At 38.3% G+C, this 19,169-nt stretch overlaps 1 protein-coding gene across 8 annotated transcripts in view; it reads left to right on the forward strand.

The window, feature by feature from the left end:
• Positions 1-2,682: 2,682 nt before the first annotated feature.
• The window catches only part of LCORL (ligand dependent nuclear receptor corepressor like), a 149,439-nt gene continuing 132,952 nt past the window's right edge, over positions 2,683-19,169 (forward strand). For 6 of the 8 annotated variants that reach the window (XM_074229724.1, XM_074229719.1, XM_074229718.1 and 3 more), the window contains exon 1: positions 2,683-2,845. In XM_074229724.1, coding sequence (XP_074085825.1) covers positions 2,698-2,845 — 148 coding nt within the window. In that variant the 5' untranslated portion in view covers positions 2,683-2,697. Of the gene's footprint in view, positions 2,846-8,738; positions 8,860-19,169 lie in introns of those variants that run through there. The other 2 variants (XM_074229721.1, XM_074229722.1) reach the window with 2 other exon arrangements.

Raw genomic sequence — 19,169 nt, forward strand, 5'->3', positions numbered from 1 at the left:
ACTTTCTGAGCCTGGCAGATAGGCAATGAAACGACATGGAGTCAGTAATAGAAGGGGAACAGCAAAGAGGCTAAGGCAGTCAGATTAAAGTCAGATTAAAGAATGAGTGGAATGGAAACCAATGTTATCAAGGGAAAAGAGTGGGAAAGGGTCAGACTGTGAAAGATTTTAAGGGTCACATGGAGGACTCCATGTTTGATCCTGGAGGCAATAGGGAACCACTGAGATTGATTGAATGAATGTATATGAATTTTTGGAACACTGTTTTGGCAACTGAGTGGAGGACAGATTAAAATAGAAAGAGACCAATTAGATAGTTACTGCAACAGCTCAGGTAAGAGCCTATAATAAGTTGTTTGTTTGTGGTGTGAGTGGAAAGGAGGGAACTTGCTCGAGGGATGTTGTAAAGGAACAAACAAAAATGATTCCATGACAGATTAGATAGGTATCAAGAGGGCAGGTTTGAAATTGAGAAGAACACTGAGGTTTTGAGCCTGGATTAGTAGGAGAAGCATGGTGTCCTCCAGTTTAACAGGAAAGTTGTGGATTTTACTGTTCTCCATCTAGTCTTTTCCTTCTCCCAGCTTTTTTTGGATAGATCCCAAGAGCTGTTGGGAATGCTCCAACTCTTGATGATCAGTTCCAATGACAAGATAATTGAAATTCAAAAAGAAAATTTAAAAATACTGAAATCAGTTGCTTCACCTGACATATCACTTGTCTCAAAAAACATTTGAGAATTTCTACTAAAAGTTTGCTTTAAATTTCATTTCCAAGTATTTCCTTTTGGATTGCTAATGGACGATAAATTACTGTAGATAGAAATAAAGAGTGTGGATTAACCTACAAAATAAACTGTCAAAAAATGACAGCACAGTATTTGGAATTTGAAGCAATAGTTCAAATTTACAAAGTGACTTACAGGTTATAAAAGTGGATTCCGTATAATATGTGAAGTAAGCGGGGAAAGTAATAATATTATTCCTATTTTAGAGAAAAAAAATGAAAATGAGACCTTTACCAAGCTAAAACTTGGTAAAGGACTTAAACCTGAGGCCTGGGTCCATATCCACTTGTCTATCTATGTACTATATGGAATAAGTAATTTTTCCCATCTTGGAAACAAAACTTTAGGTACTATCATGTGATACCAAAACTAGCTAATTTTGCATCCCTAGTGGGCCTGTTAAAATTGTGCTCTCCTTCATCCTGGCCTGCATGATGGGGCAGATGCAGTCAATGCTTTTTTCTGTACCACTCCCCTTTCTTTCCCACATGACTGAGGCCAAGTGTGTCCCTTTGCCCTGATTTTGTTAAGGCTCTCTCTATGTATTTACTTCTAAACTTTAGGCTACTGTTGATATCTTTTCTCTAAAATTACTAAAAAACGCTACTTAGTAAAAAAATGTAACTTAGTAAAAATTAGTAAAAAAAGTAATTTAGTAAAAATTACTAAAAATGAAATTTAGTAAAAATTAGTAAAAAAATATAACTTAGTAAAACTTAGTAAAAAGTAATTTAGTAAAAATTACTAAAAAAGTAATTTAGTAAAAATTACTAAAAAAAGGAATTTAGTAAAAATTAGTAAAAATGTAATTAAGTAAAAATTACTAAAAATGCAGCAAAAATTAGTAAAAAAAGGTAATTTAGTAAAAATTACTAAAAATGTAATTTAGTAAAAATTAGTAAAAAATATAATTTAGTAAAAATTACTAAAAAAGTAGTAAAAATTAGTAAAAAAATGTAATTAAGTAAAAATTACTAAAAAATGTAATTTAGTAAAAATTAGTAAAAATGCAGCAAAAATTAGTAAAAAGAGGTAATTTAGTAAAAATTAGTTTAAAAAAATGTAATTTAGTAAAAATTACTAAAAAAACGTAACTGAAGTCAATACCCAAAAGTTGCTCCAGCCAAGTTTTCCCGAGTTTCAGTTCTCTTTGCAATCCTTATTTCTGAGAAGGCCACTCTTTAGGGATGAACCACCTTCCGCTCCTAACCTACTTTCGGGCAAAGCTCTTTTAGAAAGATTGTGTCCGTTTTCTGCAATAGTCCGGGGCTTTCGGCAGCAAGAATCAGTCCTTTTTGTTGGGGGGGGGGGGTAAGGGTCGTGGGGCGGCTGCTTCCTTGACCACTCGCAGGGTCCCAGGGGCGCTGGCAGGAAGGGGATGCCAGAGCGGGCATCGCCGCCCGCGAGGCGGCACAGTCCCTCGGCTCCATCTGGCCAGCGGGGGAGGAGGAGCGGGCCGGGCAGCCGCGCGATACAAAGCTGGCCTCCCCCACCCCGCGGACTACGAGACCCAGCATGCACCGAGGCCGAGTGTGGGGCGGCTCGCTGCGCTGCAGGCGCACGGCAGCCTGGGAAGTGCAGTCTCAGCTTCGGGGGCGGAGGGGCAGAAGGCATTAACGCGCCGGTGCCTGGAGGGGGGGGAGGGGAGCGGGACCCGGGGGGGCGGGGCCTGTGGAGCGACGGCTTTCCTCCTCCCTCCGTCCCCGCCTCCGGCCCGCCTCCTCCGGGGAATGGAGGGGGTAGGTAGTGACACGTGTCAATCAAGCCTCCTCCTGGCCGCCTCTGCCCCCTCCCCCCCCACCCCCGGCGGCGGGAGCGGGAGCGGGTGGCGCGCGCGCCCGGGGCTCGCGCCCCCCGCCTCGTGCCCGCGCCGCCCGTATGTAAATGAGGGCGCGTGACGCGGGACGCAGATGGACAAGGGAAGAGGGAGAATGGCCGCTGCTGCCGCCGCCGCCGCTGCCGCCGCCGCTCAGTGCCGGAGCCCTCGGTGCGCGGCGGAGAGGAGAGGATTCCGGCGGGAACTCGATTCTTGGCGCCACCGCCTCATGCACTGTGTAGGTAAGAGAGCCGCAGGCCGCGCCTGCCGGGCCCCCGCGCGGCGGCCGCCTCGAGGAGTTGGAGCCGAGGGGGTCGGAGTCGCTCCCTCCCCGGTGTCGGGTCGGTTGGCCGGGGGCGAGGGGAGGCGGCGGCTCGCGGTGCTCCTTTTGTCCGGGGGGGGGGGTCCCCGCAGGGCTGTTAGTTCGGGGCCGGCCCCCCCCCCCCGGGAGGGGACGGTCCCCGGGGAAACTCCGCTTGTGCCAGCGGCCGAGCGGGCAGTCCGGGGCAGCGGCCGAGCGGGCAGTCCGGGGGGCCGCGGGGGGCGGCCGGCGGAGTTGGAGGGAGAAGTGGGGGGGGGGGCTCCTTGGGCGCTTTCGGGGAGGGGGCGCGGATGCCAAGCGGAGAAGAGCGGGGAGCCGGGGGGCGAGGCTGTGCCCCCTCCCGAGGCCGGGCGGGCCGGGCCGGGCCGGGCGGGGGTGTGCGTACCTCTTTAAGAAGGAGCCGCTCGTGCGCTGACGGTTGGGATTTGAAGTTCTTCCTCCCTCTTTGGAAGTCTGGACGGAGGAGGGGGGCGTTGCCATGACGACGGCGCCCCCCCTTTCCCCCTGCGGACGCCCCAACGGCTCCGGTCTCCCTGGGTGTCATGTGACGGGCTCCGCTTCGGGCTCTCCCCTAATTGATCCCCGGCTCGCACCCGGCGCCTCCAAACTTTGGCGCCTTGGGGAGGGGGCCCGCTCCGTGGGCAGGTCGGCTCCCCCGGGCCCGGGCTCGAGGAGGGGCGCGGGGAGGCCCGGGAGGAGGGGGTCGGGCTGGGCGGGGAGGGGTTGTATTGTCTGGTCGCTCCGCTCCGCCACGGCCGAGGACCCGGAGAAGGCGCAGCAGCCAGCCCCTCGCCCGCTCCATCTGTTCTCGTGCCCTCTGGCTCACCCCACTCGTTTAGGAGAAGACACCTCATTTTCCTGAGTGGAGACGGGCAGAGAGGGTCCTCATTAGCGACTTAGGCGTACTGTTTGGATAAGGCGATATTGCTGCATTTTGGAAGGCAGGTCGAGGGCTCGGGGTAGCCAGAGGTCTGCTCAAGCATCAGATTGGCTCATTTTGATATTTTAGCTGTTAAAGAAATGCTCATGGGAAGAGGGCAGAGAGTTTCTTTTGCTTCTTGAACGCAGTATGGGCGCATTTCTGCGATTGTTCATTGAAATCAATCACTTGGGGAAAAACCTATTTTCACTTGAAGCTAAAAAAAAACTATTCCAATGGTTAATTCTGATCCTGACAGGTTCAATTCTAACGAGGCTGCATTCCTCCTCACTGTAATTTTCGAACAAGGCATATTACAAAAAAAAAAAATAAAAAAGGAGGGAAGGATGTTTAGTTATTCCATTCATCTCCATTATTTAAGTGGAACGATTGGGAAGATGAGTCCTCCGAAAGCTGAAATGCCACCAACTAGCCCCACCCCCTTTCAAAGTCTGACTTTAAGAATGTTTAAAAACTATCATTTATGATTTGATCGGTGAAATAAGTTCGGAACAACTTTTGCTCTACTTTACTGGGTGTTCAAATAGACTTAGAACTTGTTGGAAAAAATTAGAGCTGGCATTGCCTTGTCTGATAACTGTTTTTATCAGAGTGTAGGCAGGCACTGTGGTTTTAAACATTTTGAGGAGAGATAGGATTTAAGAGACAGGAAGAGCCGAGTTTGACTTAGGTTGGGCCTCAGACATGTACCAACTGTGTGGTCTTGGACAAGTCACTTAACCTCTGTTTACCTCAGTTTCCTCATCTGTAAAATGGGGGTGATAATAGAATTTACCTCCCGGGGGGGGGGTGTGAGGATAAAATGAGATAATAATTGTAAAGTGCTTAGCAAAGTGCCTGGCACTAAAGAAATGTTGATGATTATTATTGTTTGAAAACTTTCAAAATCAGCCATAGTTTATATAAGGTTTAACCCCTAGTTAGGCCAGTCGATGCTTTTTTTTAAAAAGGATGTTTTAAAATGTGATGTATACATTTTGTTATTAAACTACATTAATATCACAATATCCAAAGCCACTAATGAATATTGAAGCTGAATATAGCACAATATTGAGTTTTCTCTCACTATGGTAATGTTTAAATTAATTATATCCTTAATTCATTTACCAAATGAAAGCCATCTACTTTTATCTACCCCCCCATTCTTAATTTAGTACTTTGTTTCAAATTTTTTTGCAAAAACTTGGAGGACTCTGAAAATGATCTTAAAAAGACTGTTTTATAAAGAAAGAGATGCTGAACAACATTTCTTTCTTACACAGTAAATGCAGAGTATCGCTGAGTTTCTGAATCTGTCCTTTCTCGTTGAAATAATTTGACTTCATTCTTTCATAACAGTTATTATGTTCTCTAGTCAAGGTAGCGAATAGGGAAATAAGCTTATTTTATTATAGGTTTAATTTGGTGATCATAACATTTCATAATTATCTGAGACAATTAAGCAGTTTATCTTGGACTTGGAAAAGAAGGAAGTATTTTAGCTTCCAGAAATTGTAGTGGTATAACTATTAGTTTACTATTAAGTTTATTGCTACTCTGTGCCACCTTTTTGGTTTCTCCTCTGCAATCTAATCTTGTCTCCCTCTGTAAAATATTGGAACTCTTTAAGAACTAGGGAGATGATGTAATTTCATTTTTTCCCCCTCTGTATTTTGCCTCCACTATTCAGTCACTTGTGTACATTCTTCTCTTCAACAAACACTTAATTGAATGTCAACTGTGTGTTCATTAGTGTACCAACTCTAAAAGGGGGAGGGTTGAAGATACAGAAAAGCAAGACAGTTCCTTGTTCTTGAGGAACTCTTTCTAGTTGTTCTTTGTTTAAGCTCTGAAAACTAAAAATAGAAGAAAGTCCAATCTGAAATAAATGCTCTACTTCTCTTTTTTTAATTCTGCTAAAGATAATACTTTACATTTCATGAAATAATAGAATTTAGAGCTGGAAAGGAACTTTGAAGATCGTCTAATCCAAACCAACCTCCTCATTCTACAGTTGTGCAAACTTAGATCTGGAGAGGGAAGTGACTTGCCTATGGTCACATAGATAATGAGAAACAGAACTAAGATTTAAACTTCAATCTTCTGATTCTACATCTAGTGCTCTTTTAACTACACTGCTCTGTGTAATATTCCCCACCCCCTTTGGAAATTGCTTTTACACCTAGTATCTCCTTTGGTCTTGTGATGTAGGCAGCAAATAAAGGAGAGGAGACTGAGACCCTCAAAAGTTGTGGCTTGCATAAGCCATATATAATAATTGATTTGTGCATATTTGCACTAAAAACCAAGTCTCTCTCAACAGCTAAGTTTTAACAGCTAATGGATAATAATATAAAATTGATCATCATAATTTGATAAGTTATCAACCTGATTTTAGTTCATAGTTTCAGTTTCTTCTCTCCATCCTTTTATGATAGATATAAATGGACATCAGATTAAATGACTCATTTGAGCTTTTATCTTTTTCTCCCCTTGCCTCTCTCTCTGGAGGTGTAAATAAATAAAAGAAAATGTCCCTAAGAAGAAGGGGAAGAGGAAACAAAGAATCAAATAATCTAGATAAATGTGTAGACTATTTCATAGGATAGTAAAAAGTTTAGGTTTGGGCCCTAAAGATCATCTTAGTCCAACTAGTCAGTGTTAGAGATGAGGAAACTGGGTACATATGATATCTCCTTGTCATATAATACTACAAAAGATGTGTTCACTAAAAAAAAATATCAGTGCCAGATACAAACCACTCTATTTCCTATAATCTTTCTCTGTGTTTTCTTATCATTCCTGCTTACTCTTCCCATGAGCTTTTTCACTTCCCAGAGCTGTTCGCTACTGCCTCTATTTGTAAAGTGACCACTCATCTAACCTAATAGCACTATGAGTTTATCAGGGCAGAGGTTCGAGAATGAGTTAAATATTAGCCTCTTCTTCTGATGTCCTTTAGTGCACATGTAGTAGAATTCTATTGATTTAAGTGTATAAATATCTAGATTGTGCTAACCGATTCCTGTCTTCCAACCAGTCCTTAGTAGTTCTAATCAGATTCAATTCAATACAAGTATTGATGCTTGCTATGTGCCGGGTGCTGGGAATACACATACAGGAAAAAAAACAGTTCCTGCCTTCTTGGAGGTTATATTCTATTAGGAGAATCATTTACAAAATTAAGTAAATACAAACTACATGTTAAATAATTTCAAGGTGAAGAAGGATTTTTGTAGGAAGTGGCCTTTGGAAACTGAGTCAGCAATGGATCTAGAAATTCCAAGAGGCAGAGGACAAGTAGTATAAAATCAGTCTGCAAAAGGTAGGTTGGATCCATTGTATAAAGATCTTTAAATGCTAAACAAGGAGTTTGTATTTTATCCAGCAGGCAGTAGGAAGTTATTGAAGCTTGTTGAACAGGGGAAATAATATGGACAGACTTGTGAATTTACATATAATTTGTTAACCTCCTGCAGGATGGGTTGAAGGAAGGTAAAGCCTGGAAGCATAGAAACCTATTAAGAGGCCATTTCCATAATCCAGCCAAAAGATAATGAGACCCTGAACTAGATAGAGTTCTGTTCACAGGAGTGGAGACCAGGGTGGGGATATGAGGGATTTAAGTTAAGGAAGGAGACTAGATTATACTTTGAAACTGATGAGTTTTGTGAGGTGAAGCAATGAGAAGACCCCAAAGGAGTATTGTAACATTTCAAAGCATTGATTCACTGAAAAGATAGCTGTCCTTTACCAAAATAGGGAAATTAGGAAAAGAAATGCATTTAAGGGGAAAGTTTGGTGTTTCTTTTGGACATAGTGAGTTTGAGGTGCCTGTGGGGAGATCTAGGTGATAAAGCTCAGGTGCAAGATGAGGGCTGAAGCTCAGATGTAAAATGAAGGCTGGATATGTGAGTTTGGCACTCATCTGTATTGAGATGATCTTGAATCCATGATAGTCTATGAGGTTATTGACAGTGAATGCAGAGGGGAAAGAAAAGAGGATCCAGGACAAGAGCCATGCTTAGGGACAAGTCAGATAAGAGAACTAGAAGAAATTAGTGTCTTGAAGCTCTTAGGGAGGAAAGAATTTCTGAAAGGGGAGAGGGATGTTGTTGGGATAGCCAGCTTTGTCAAATGCAGAAGAGTTAGAAAAGATGAAGTCTGAAAAAAGACTATTGACTTTTGCAAGTCAGAGACTGTCATTAATCTTCAAGAACACAGTTTCAATGGAGTAGTGGGGTTGAGAATGGGAGGTAAAAATGTAGACCCAAGGGGGATAGGCAGCTTTTCCTCAGTCTGGCTATGAAAAGCATTGGACAAAAGCCTACCCTCTTATAACAAGACTTGGAATTTGTAGGGGTGGGGGAGTGTCTATTCGAGGTTTTTTGGTCCAAAAGTTGACTTTGATAAAAATCGGCTCTTGATTCCTTTTCTATTTCTTGGATTTAAATCCTAGCACTATTGTATCCATATCATGGCTAGGTAAATTGAGATATTATATAGATATGCTATTATTAGGTAGCTTGAAATCCAGAATTGTGTTAAGGAGAAGTTTTTTGGTGGTTTAGACAGGACCAATTTGTCTTTTTTTTCTGTGCCTCAGTATATATATATATATATTTTTTTTTAAGGGAGGGGAGGAGGGAATACTACTGAGGAATTTTTGCATGCAAATTTTGAGATACTGTATTCTGGATCATTTTATACAGTAGAAGATCAAAAATCTGCCATCCTTGGGACCAAGCAGTGTGCGAATTTTGTATTTTTGCAGATGTTAGATATGGGCTACAGACTGGTCTGAACATATCATAGCCTGATTTCTGCGTGGTGCCGTCCCCTCCTTGCCCACGCTACTTTCCTTGGCTGGCCGCACGTGCGCACCCCACCCTGATTGGCTGTGCACGAGATAAGCGGCTGTTCCTGTGCCCCCCTACGTTCCTCTGACTTGTCTGACTTCCAGCCCTGGCCTTCGCTTCTTCCACCACAGTGCAATCCTGGGAGGAACAGCAAAGGTATGTAGATTTTGGATATGTAACTTTTCGATCTTCTACTGTAGTGATTCCCATTTAATTGCAACATCATAGCATTGTTGTAGTGTTTTGGGTTTTTTTTTTAAGTGCCCCTTTTTTAGTGCTGTGAGGCATAAAAATTATGAACCATTGGTTAGGGCATATAGCGCAGACAATACCATTTCAGTTCCCTGATTATTTTTTTTTCCTATTCTGTGACTATATCTGCATTCATCACAGCAAATTTTTAATTTGCAAGAGTGACAGTGAAAATGGTTGATATAAACTTATCACCATCACTAGAAAAATAGTAATAGGTTAGTTGGACCAGCTTTTGTATCTTGGATGGCAAATAATACTTTTAAAATTGAGAATTGAAATTTTAGTTGTGAATTTTGCATCATCTGAGATACTTGGCCATACTTGGAGATTTGTTTTATTTTTCCCCTGCCTACCCTACCTCCTTCTACTAAAAAGAAACAAAAATATAGTTGGGAATCGTTCAGTTCCAGTTTCCTCTGGTAAACCCACTTGGAACTTTAGCAATTTCTTCTCCTTCCATTGATTTCCTTGGCAGATTAACAATTCTTCCTCTGCAATAGCTCTTAGATTCGGCTGTTACTCACTTCTACTGAAGCCTTTGTCCAGATCCTGATAATCTCACATATAGCTTACTGACATGTCTCTGCTGACTTTCCAGCTTTCTATTTGTTTTAAATCCTACATAGTCATTCTCAATAGCTAGTTTGATTACATAGCTTAAAACCCTAAGGTATCTCTTTGTGCCTTTGTATATTGACTGAAAATGTCTAACCTTGTCTTTAATTCATTCTTTTGGTGTTCCTACCTTACAAGACTTTGCTTATTCTTTCTTTAACCTTCTTTTGTGGGTTAGCTCAAGACATATGGCACTTTTCATATTATTTTCCTGTCTCTTTTTATAAGCCTTCCTAAATTAACGTAGCAGTTTGTCAGATCTCTCTTCTCAGTAACCATTTCTGCCCTTTAAAACTCAACTAAAAATTAATTCTTCCTTCCAAGTATTTACACGATTTGTAATGTACAATCATTATGCCATATATAATTTATCATAATGTTAATTTATTATAATTAGCTCTGTTCTTGATATGTGTGTGTTTGTATATATCTCTGTGTATTTCAAAGGATTTGTGATCTTATTGATTTGAGCACACTCTCTCTGATGATTAGATTGTAAGAAGTTCATGCCTATCCATTCTTCTACTCCTGACCATGCCCTCCCATAAATCCTTTGGGGATGCCACCCAACATGGTTGGGGATTTTCTTGATTTGGATGAAGATGAGGTATATAAACTTTCACCTATTTACCTCATGTTGCCACATGGCTACCCTAGCTTTTTTTCCCTTAGTCTTGAATATTTCTTCAAGAAATTCTTTATATCTACAAGAGATTTTTTAACACTATTACTATTATTCCTGTATATTCATTTGTAATGCATTTCAACCTTCTGTCATGCACTCTCTATTGGCCTTTGAGTGAGCATCAACTTATTTCCTTCAATGAATGGAATCACAACTCGCAGCTATACAACATCCTTGCAATTAAAACACTGCTGTTTCCAGAAGTCAATCATATTTTTTCTTCACTTTAATTCTGAGCCTAGTTCATTATCCATTTGCATTGCCTCTCCAAGATAATATGTAGTGATGGACAAACTTTCAGGAGTGTCCACCCAAGGTAGTCTCAGTTATTCATCATTCATTAGTTGTTTTTGCGTGTGGATAGTTAGACAACTCTTCTAAATGATTACAGACATTTAGGTATTGAAATGTTCTTGATACAATCATTGTAATGTCTTCTGCAAGTAGGAGCATCTGGGGTGCCTTATTTAACTACCTTTTTCATTTGGTCTTTGTGTTAGACATCCTCCAATGATTGAGGCAAACACTCTTGACATTTTTTTTTTGTTTTCTACCTCAGGAGGGCTATCAAAAAAGAGGTACATTTACTCAGAATCTTATATATGATTATCATTCCACATATATGGAAGATGTCTTGTAGGAGAAGAACCTTAAAAGTAAAATTTTCCTTTACCAGTTCAAATACTAATCACTAAGCATAGTGGGATCTTATTCTCTGTTTCAGTCAGTTGTTTGACTAAAAAATGTGGTCTGCTGTAAAGTAATCTTTTGTGAAAGAGCCTTCAAGTATGCCTTTGATCAGTATGTAGATTTTTCTTAAATCTTGTAGAATAGGAAGTATTTGAATTGTTACTGATATTGCCTTGTTGATAATCTTTTGTTTGGTAATAGTATAGAAAATCTTTTTAGCACTTCTATCTTTTCCCTTTCTGAGAATTAATTCCTTGACAATATGTCAAAACCCTTGCCTAAAATAATGTCACCTTCAGAATATCTCCTCATGAATGCACTAATATGCATATATGATATAGTCCAGGTGTTTGTCTCATTCTTTCAAAAAGTATTTTGAGCAATATTAGCATTCATATGTGTAGCTCTTTCTTTGATAGTGAAAAATATTTCTTATAAAAATCTTTTAAATCTTCCATTGTTTTGTTTGTTGTTCCCTTTCAGGTTTCATTTTTAATTGTCTTTGGGATAAATTGAGTAATTTGATTTTATATAGTGAAAAAAATATATATGTAGTGAAACTATATGTGTGTGTGTGTTTGTATGTGTATGTATATGTGTGTATGTTGTTTGTGTATTGTATATACACAGTCTTACCTAATTTTAAAATCACCCACAAGGATTTCTTTTGTGACCAGGTATCCAAAAGGAACTTTTGTGAAATATTTTCTGAAAATGCTATATGAATATTGTTTTAAATATACTAGCTTTTGGGTTTTATGGTTTTTAAAATACTCTGGTAATGTCAGAATTTTACAACTGTCTTATTTTCAGCCACATAGCTGGTTTGGTTATGAACCCCTATCTTGAGTCTTTAAATTGTTCTCCATCTACTGGTCAGTTCTTAAAGCCTTATTTCCTTGTCTGCCTCCAGATCTCTGCTGAACCTTCTTTTTTCCCCTTTCCAGTATCAGATAGTGATTACCAGTAGGAAAGAGAATTGGCTATATGTTTGTCTTATCTACAACTATCAATTATTTGCATTTTTTCTTCTCTCATAAAAATGGGCAAGATTTAGGGAAAATCAAAAGTAGCTCCATTACTAAGAGACTAGGGATTTAACTCTTAAGAGAGTATCAAAGGTTTCCTCTGCAGCTCACTAGAGAGCATAGATTGTGCAAGGTACTGCATTTGATGTAAAAATAGATAAGGAAAAAATCCAGTCCTTAAGGAGCTTAAATTCTTCTAGTCTAACAAAATGAAAAATAACTGTAACTACATATACAAGGTAGAAAATGAAAAAATGGTTTTAAAAAGATATTTAGGAAGCAAAAATGTCTTTTCAGGGAGGGAACAAAAAAGGAAAAGTTCTGTAGCAGTTGTTTTCTCAAGGCTGAGAGGGCAGTATTACTTAGTTGAGAAGGTCTGGGTAAGAAGATACATAATGGATATCTGTCTCTAGGTGAGTTTTCAAGGCAAGTTACAGAAAGAGTGAGTTCTGACATGAGGATTAAATCACTGACTGGTCCTGTCCAGGAGGGAAAAAAAAAACCAGAACTGCTGTTGCTATGGGATTCTACTCCATTTCTGAAGAGTAATGAGAATAGAGAAGATCTAATTTCATTAATCACAATTTCCTAGCTGAGAATATAAATGTATCCAAATAGATATGTCGGGTGCTAATACTTGGGTGCAACATTGTTGCTCTGCCTTCCCTACAGTAACTGTAGTTAATGATCTGTGAACTCCATATTTTAAGTGCATAAAGGAAACTAGCTTTTTTAGAAGACTCCTTAGTGGGGGGTTTTGGATCATTATAATTATTATTTAACCTTCGATTTCCCCACAGGTAAATTATATAATTCAGTAGAATATGTATATGAACAGATAGATATAGCTCTATATTCAAGTATGTATAATGCATATTTTTGAGTATGTAACCATGTCAGTCAGAGGTAGGTAACCAGAAGTTGCAACCCCTTCTAATTCCACTTAGTAAACAAGGCTTGTCTTTAGCTTATTTGTTCTTCAGCAATAAAGTTTACAAACTCCTCCTTAGGGCTTCATTTATCTTAGTTTGAACTGGCATAAATTTCCAGACATGCTTGGTCAAATCTATGACCTCTTTATAGCATATTTCCAATGCTGAAACCTCTTTTTCTTAACTTCTTAGGAACTATATTCCTGGTTCTCATCATTCCTTTGAGGCTTCATTCTGAACCTTTCCTGACCCTACCCACAAAGTAATCCTTAAATTTGTGCTCTCAGGAAAGATCCTTTATGGCAACGTACCTACTGACCACTGGTAATGTTGTCATTTGCTTTCACCTTTGTGTGTATGACATTCAGATCTAAATCTCTAGCTTTGACCTCTTTCCTCAACTCCTTCCACTTGGCTTTCTTGCCAGAATCCTTCAACTCAAAATGTCATCTTGTTACAGCTTGTCATCATCTCCAAAATCTCTTTGGTTTGCAGTGAAATGTCTTGTAAAAAGTCACCTCTTCCTCCTAGTGTCACACTGCCTCAAAACTTTACTTTGACCTTTCATTCATGCTTTTATGTTCCTTCTCCTTATGGTTCTTTCTACCTTTACGGTCTTACCTTCCATCCTTTTCTCTCTATCATAGTTCTTGCCCCTCAGCTTAACTATTTTTACTTGACTATATTTTACCACATTGCATCTTCTTGTTTCTGTAACACATTTGAAAGTCTGAGAGTCTGACTATATCCTCTTTCTCTGATCTTATTGTTGTGTACTACTGCCTTTCACAGTAAACTAGACTCTGGCAGAACTGAACCACATCATAATTTTTTATCTATTGTTTTCTTGCCTTCATATCTTCATTAATGTTGTTCTACTTGAATTCTTTCTGCTACAATAATGTAGCATTCTTTTTACCATGTTATTATACTTTTTTATCATAGCATTTATTGGCATTTCCTTATAACATTCATTCCTCCCCAATAGATTTAGAGGTGCTTTCTCTGATCTAGGAACTATAATAAGTACTGGCAATACAGTATTAAAAAGATACTGAAAGTGAGAGCTTAGGAGGAAGGGGAGATGATGGAGAATATGGAGTAGTTTTTCCTGATGGGAAATGTGGGGGGGGTGGTGGAATGAATTTCTTCTTCGATGGAAGGTCTGGGAGGTTTAAGTAAGGGGGATATGAGTTCTAGGATGAGCGTGATCTTCAAAATGAAGAGAATACTGGGGAATGATAGAGAAGTCAGAAGGAATGTGGCCTAATGGGAGATAAGAAAACTTGAGGATCATAGAAGTTGAATAACTCCTTTGATTCAAAGGGCCCTCCTTCCCCATTACTTGTATGCATTTTGCATCTTTTCCTTATGATGAGATTATAAGCTTCTCATAAAGCAGAGACTGTTGCTGGTTTGTGTGTACTTGCATCTAGAACAGTACCTCACACATATTAAGGATTCAGTTAACCTTTACTTGGTATAATGTTTAAACAAAAGCTCTTTCTATATGACCTCTTTCATTAATATGTATTGCCAAAAAACACATGTACAAACTGATGCAAAGTGAGATGAGCAAAACTAGGGAAACATTGTACACAACATCAGTAACATTGTGTGATGATCAACTATGAATGACTTGGCTCTTCTCAACAACACAGTGATCCAGTACAAGTACAAAGGATTCACAATGGAAAATGCTATCTAAATCCAGTTAAAGAACTGATGATCATCTCGAAATCGTGGGATTTTTTTCACCCTGTTGATCAATTTCTTCTTTCACAGCCTTGACTGATGTGCAAATATATTTTCTATATGTTGGAACTGTGTATAATCTAAATCAAATTGCCTACCATTTTTAGGAAGAGAGGAGGGAAGGGAGAAATATTTGGAATTGAAAATCCTAGAGAAATGATTGCTAAAATTATCTTGACATGTAATTGTGGAAAAAATTAAAATAATATAAAAATTTAAAAAATATGTATTGCCAAAAGTTGATTTTCCTTTTTCATTTTATCTAACTTTTCTGTGAATCAGATCTGGGCACTTATTTAATTCCCTCAAAGGAAAAAAATAAAAATAAAAGCAGTTAAAGGTCCTCATTTATTAGAGCAGGTGACTATACATAAGGGTTAGTATTTTACTTAGCCTATTAACTACTATATTCTAGCACCTATCTGTTAACAGAAAAGAATAGAAAATAATTGTGAAGAAATAGGAAAAAAAACTTTTCTGTAAACCACTTTGCTTCCATTATTAGTTGATTAGAGCACCCTCGTGTGTCTTTATGTAAGGAAATCATTTTTGGAACACAAAACCTCTAAAGTAACAAAACTCATAGAAAATTAATTTACTTTCCCCTTCTGTGTCAAGTATACATCTGGCTACGCAATCTGACTATACTTATTGCTAGGTATTGTTGTGTAGGTACCTTGGAGAAAATCCTTTCCTTCTCCTTTTGTATCTATTCCCTGCCCCCTCTTTTTGGTTGTATGAGGCAAGCCTCTCTAGTTCTGGGTTCTTGAGCAAGGGCTAATGAATAAGAACCTCCTCTTTTGACCCACCAAATTCCCCTCTCTTCTCCATCCCCCTTTCATTTTTTTGGTGGAATGGACTAAGCACAATGGGTAGACATGAATTTGTGGCACTCTGTATACAGTGCAGATCTACTATCCTACCCCCGAGGCACTCCTCTTTTGAACTTTACTGTTTCTTTTGAGGATACTAAGTATCCTTCTTGTTATAGTTACCAAGGTATACAAACTAAAAGTTGATGCAAGTTTCCCTTACCTCACATAACCAATATTCCAGTTTCTAATTCTATAGTGTTTTCCTCACAAAGACTGGTCAATGTCTCTTGGCAGAATGCTTTAAAATAACTGTCAGACTTAAAAATTTTAGGGATTTTTCTTTTCAAAGAAGGCAATTGTCTCAAATTCACTGAATTTTCTGTTCTGACAAGTGACAAGTCTAGGACTATGCTACCTTTTATTTATGTCTTATTTTAGGGGGCAGCGATAAGGCAGTTAAGTGACTTGTTCAAGGGCACACAGGTAATTAAGTGTCTGAAGCTGAATTTGAACTCGGGTCCTCCTGACTCCGGGCCGGTGTTCTATCCACTGTGCCACTTAGCAGCCCCTGGCAGACAGAAAGTTAATTTGCTTAGAGTCAGACAATTACCTAGCTGCCCCTTGGCTACCTTTTTTATTTAAAAAAAAATCCACATACTCTGTTACCCTCCAATTAAGGGTGATATTTTAAAACCAATCATAGCTTTTGTTTTTATGTCACCTTAATTCTCAGTATATTCATATCCTCTTTCTACTCAGGAAACCATTCCTTATAATAAAGAATAAAAAGAAAGACCGGGAAAAAAGTGCTTAAAGTTATAAAATAAAGCATATACTGATTTTTTTTATTTGTGGTCATTTAACCTTTTTTACAAGTAAGAGAGGTATGTTCTCATATCTTTTAAAGCAAGTTTAGTCATAATTTCACAGCATTCAGTTTTTTATTTTGTTATTTTTTTCATTTTACCTTGTAGCTATTATGTATTATTTACCTGGTTCTGCCCTTCATACTCAATTTGTATAGAAGAATTATTCACATTCATGTGCCATGTCATGGACATTTATTTACTTTGTTTCCAGATCTTTCTTTGCTCCTACAAAAAAAGAGCTGCCATGTGTATATTGGATTCTTCTGTTTTGAACTTCCTTGGGATATTTGCTTAGCAGTGAGATCTTTCTTAAAAGACTTTATTTCCACTAAATGTTACTACAATGTCTTTTACCTCAACTTCTTTATCAGTGACTATTCTCATCTTTTGTTATCTTTGCCAGATTGCTTGGGTGTAAGGTAAAACTTGTGTTTTGATTTACATTTCTATTCATATTAGTGATTTTTGAAGTAGTCATCCATATGGCTGTTAATAGCTTGAGTATTTTTGAGAACCATTTTTTTAAACCTGAATAACTACTATGTTCACTTCCTTTTTTTTTTTTGCAAGGCAATGTTGGTTAAGTGGCTTGCCCAAGGCCACACAGCTAGGTAATCACTAAGTATCTGAGGCCAGATTTGAACTCAGGTACTCCTGACTCCAGGGCCAGTGCTCTATCTACTGCACCACTTAGAAAACCCCTTGAGAACCATTTTTAAAATATATTATTTGACTATCTAATGGGGAAGTAGCTTTTGGTGGTAATATTCGAGTTAATATCCTATATGGCTTAGATAGGAACCAAAGGGTATTGCTTTAATAATAAAAAATGAGAAATTAACAGCTTTTTGAAATAACTTATATAGGGAGAATTTTTAAAACTGATGTTTGGAAACATTTTTATCTTGTATGTTCCTACCATTATGTGATTTTAATGACTTAGAACCATGTGTTACACATAAAGTAACTCAGAATCTATTTTGTATTTCAGTTGTGTACAACTCTTTAGGACCACATTTGGGTCCTTGGCAAAGAATCTGAATTGAGCTGCCATTTTCTTCTGCAGCTCATTTAGTTCCTCAGATGAGGAACTGAGGCAAATAGGGTGAAGCAGCTTGCTCAGGGTCACACATCTAGGTGAGGACAAATTTGAACTAAGAAAAATGAATCTTCTTGACTTCAAGCTGGCACTCAATCCATTGCGACACTTAATTGTCCAATTCATATATGTATACTTTAAGGGACAAAATCAAAACCTTAAAAACTGAATTTTATAACCTGTTTAAAAACCTTCCAAGTAGGAAGTTTTAGTAGGTTTTTAATTTTTGAATAAATATGAAAATGAAACAATTTTGGATTAACTGGATTAGGCTAAAAGAATAACTGGTAGATCTTAAAGGAATATAGTTTAGTTATTGAATTGAAACAAAATGACTCACATGATTTAGTTTTAAAAAAATGTGGCAAGTAATACAGTTTTTCCATTTGGAACCATGTATTTTGAGATGTCCTTTTCAGTTACAATATTCATGTCTATTAAAAAATGTATAAACATTGGAGGTAAAGGCTTACATTTATTTTACTTGTCATAATATGAAAAAAGTTTGTAGTAGGTAGTGAAAGCTTCTTTCTCCTGCTCCTCTAAGGGCTTTCGGTAGAACCTATGTCATAGTTGTCTTTGGCATATATATATATATATATATATATGTATATATATATATATACACACACACACACACACACACACACACACACACACACACCTTGTATTTTCATTGATTACAGTGTTATATAAGTGGCTAGTTGTATATCATACTTAGAATAATTTTGTGTTCTCCATTGCCATCTAATACTGCCTTATTAAAAGAATACAGGATCTAGACTCGGAAAACCTGGAAGTGAGTTCTGGGTACATCACATGTCAGCTATCTGATTCTGAGGAAATAATTTAACCTCTGTTAAATTTCAAAAGTACTAAAGGCAGCTCTAATGTATGTGATGCCTTATAATTTACAAAGTACTTCCCTCACAATACTTATGTGTTTTGGGTGTTACAAAAAATGTTGTATCCATTTTAGAATAGTAGAATAAGTCCTAGGAAAGGGGAAATGAAATATGTAACTTCTAAGCTGCAGAAGCAAGATGTGAACCCAGGTCTTCTGAGTCCAAGCTTAATCCTTTTTCTACTATACCATTCTACCTCTGTATACAGGGTTGTGAGAAAAATACTTTTTTTTGAACTGCAAAATTACAATATAAAATATTTTTAGTGTTTAGAGCTATTAACTATCATCATTCCTAATTTAACTATTGTTTTTTTTGTTCATTCATTGACTCTGGTATTTTATGATTCACTCTTTACTTTCCCCCTTGAAAAAGGACTGTACCACATGGAAAAAGATGTTCTGGCTACCAGTGTCTAAAAGGTCAGTCCTACTGTATCTAGTATAGGTCTTTGGGTTTAAGACTGACACTTTTTGAATAGATATAGCCTCTATGTATATGTGTGTGTGGTTTAGAGCTTAATATGGCCTAATGAATGTTGTTCCCTTCAAAATGATCTTTTTGGGAGAGTGTATTTTTATTTCAAATGTGTATCACCATTGCAAAACATATTTGGGACTCTGGAAAATTTAGGGGATATTCTTTTGTTGTGGATTCACCTCATAATAATATAGAGAAGCTTACCATCATCTTCTGGAACCGGGCTCAAATTTTGTTGTCTTTGACTTTTTTTTTTTTGTCCTTGCCTGATGATTTAAATTCTCTTCTTAACCTCCACATATATTCAGGCACCAAGTAATTGGGATTCTCTCAGTAAT

This window comes from Macrotis lagotis, chromosome 3 (genome assembly GCF_037893015.1).
Source record: "Macrotis lagotis isolate mMagLag1 chromosome 3, bilby.v1.9.chrom.fasta, whole genome shotgun sequence".
Classification (NCBI taxonomy): Eukaryota; Metazoa; Chordata; class Mammalia; order Peramelemorphia; family Peramelidae; genus Macrotis; species Macrotis lagotis.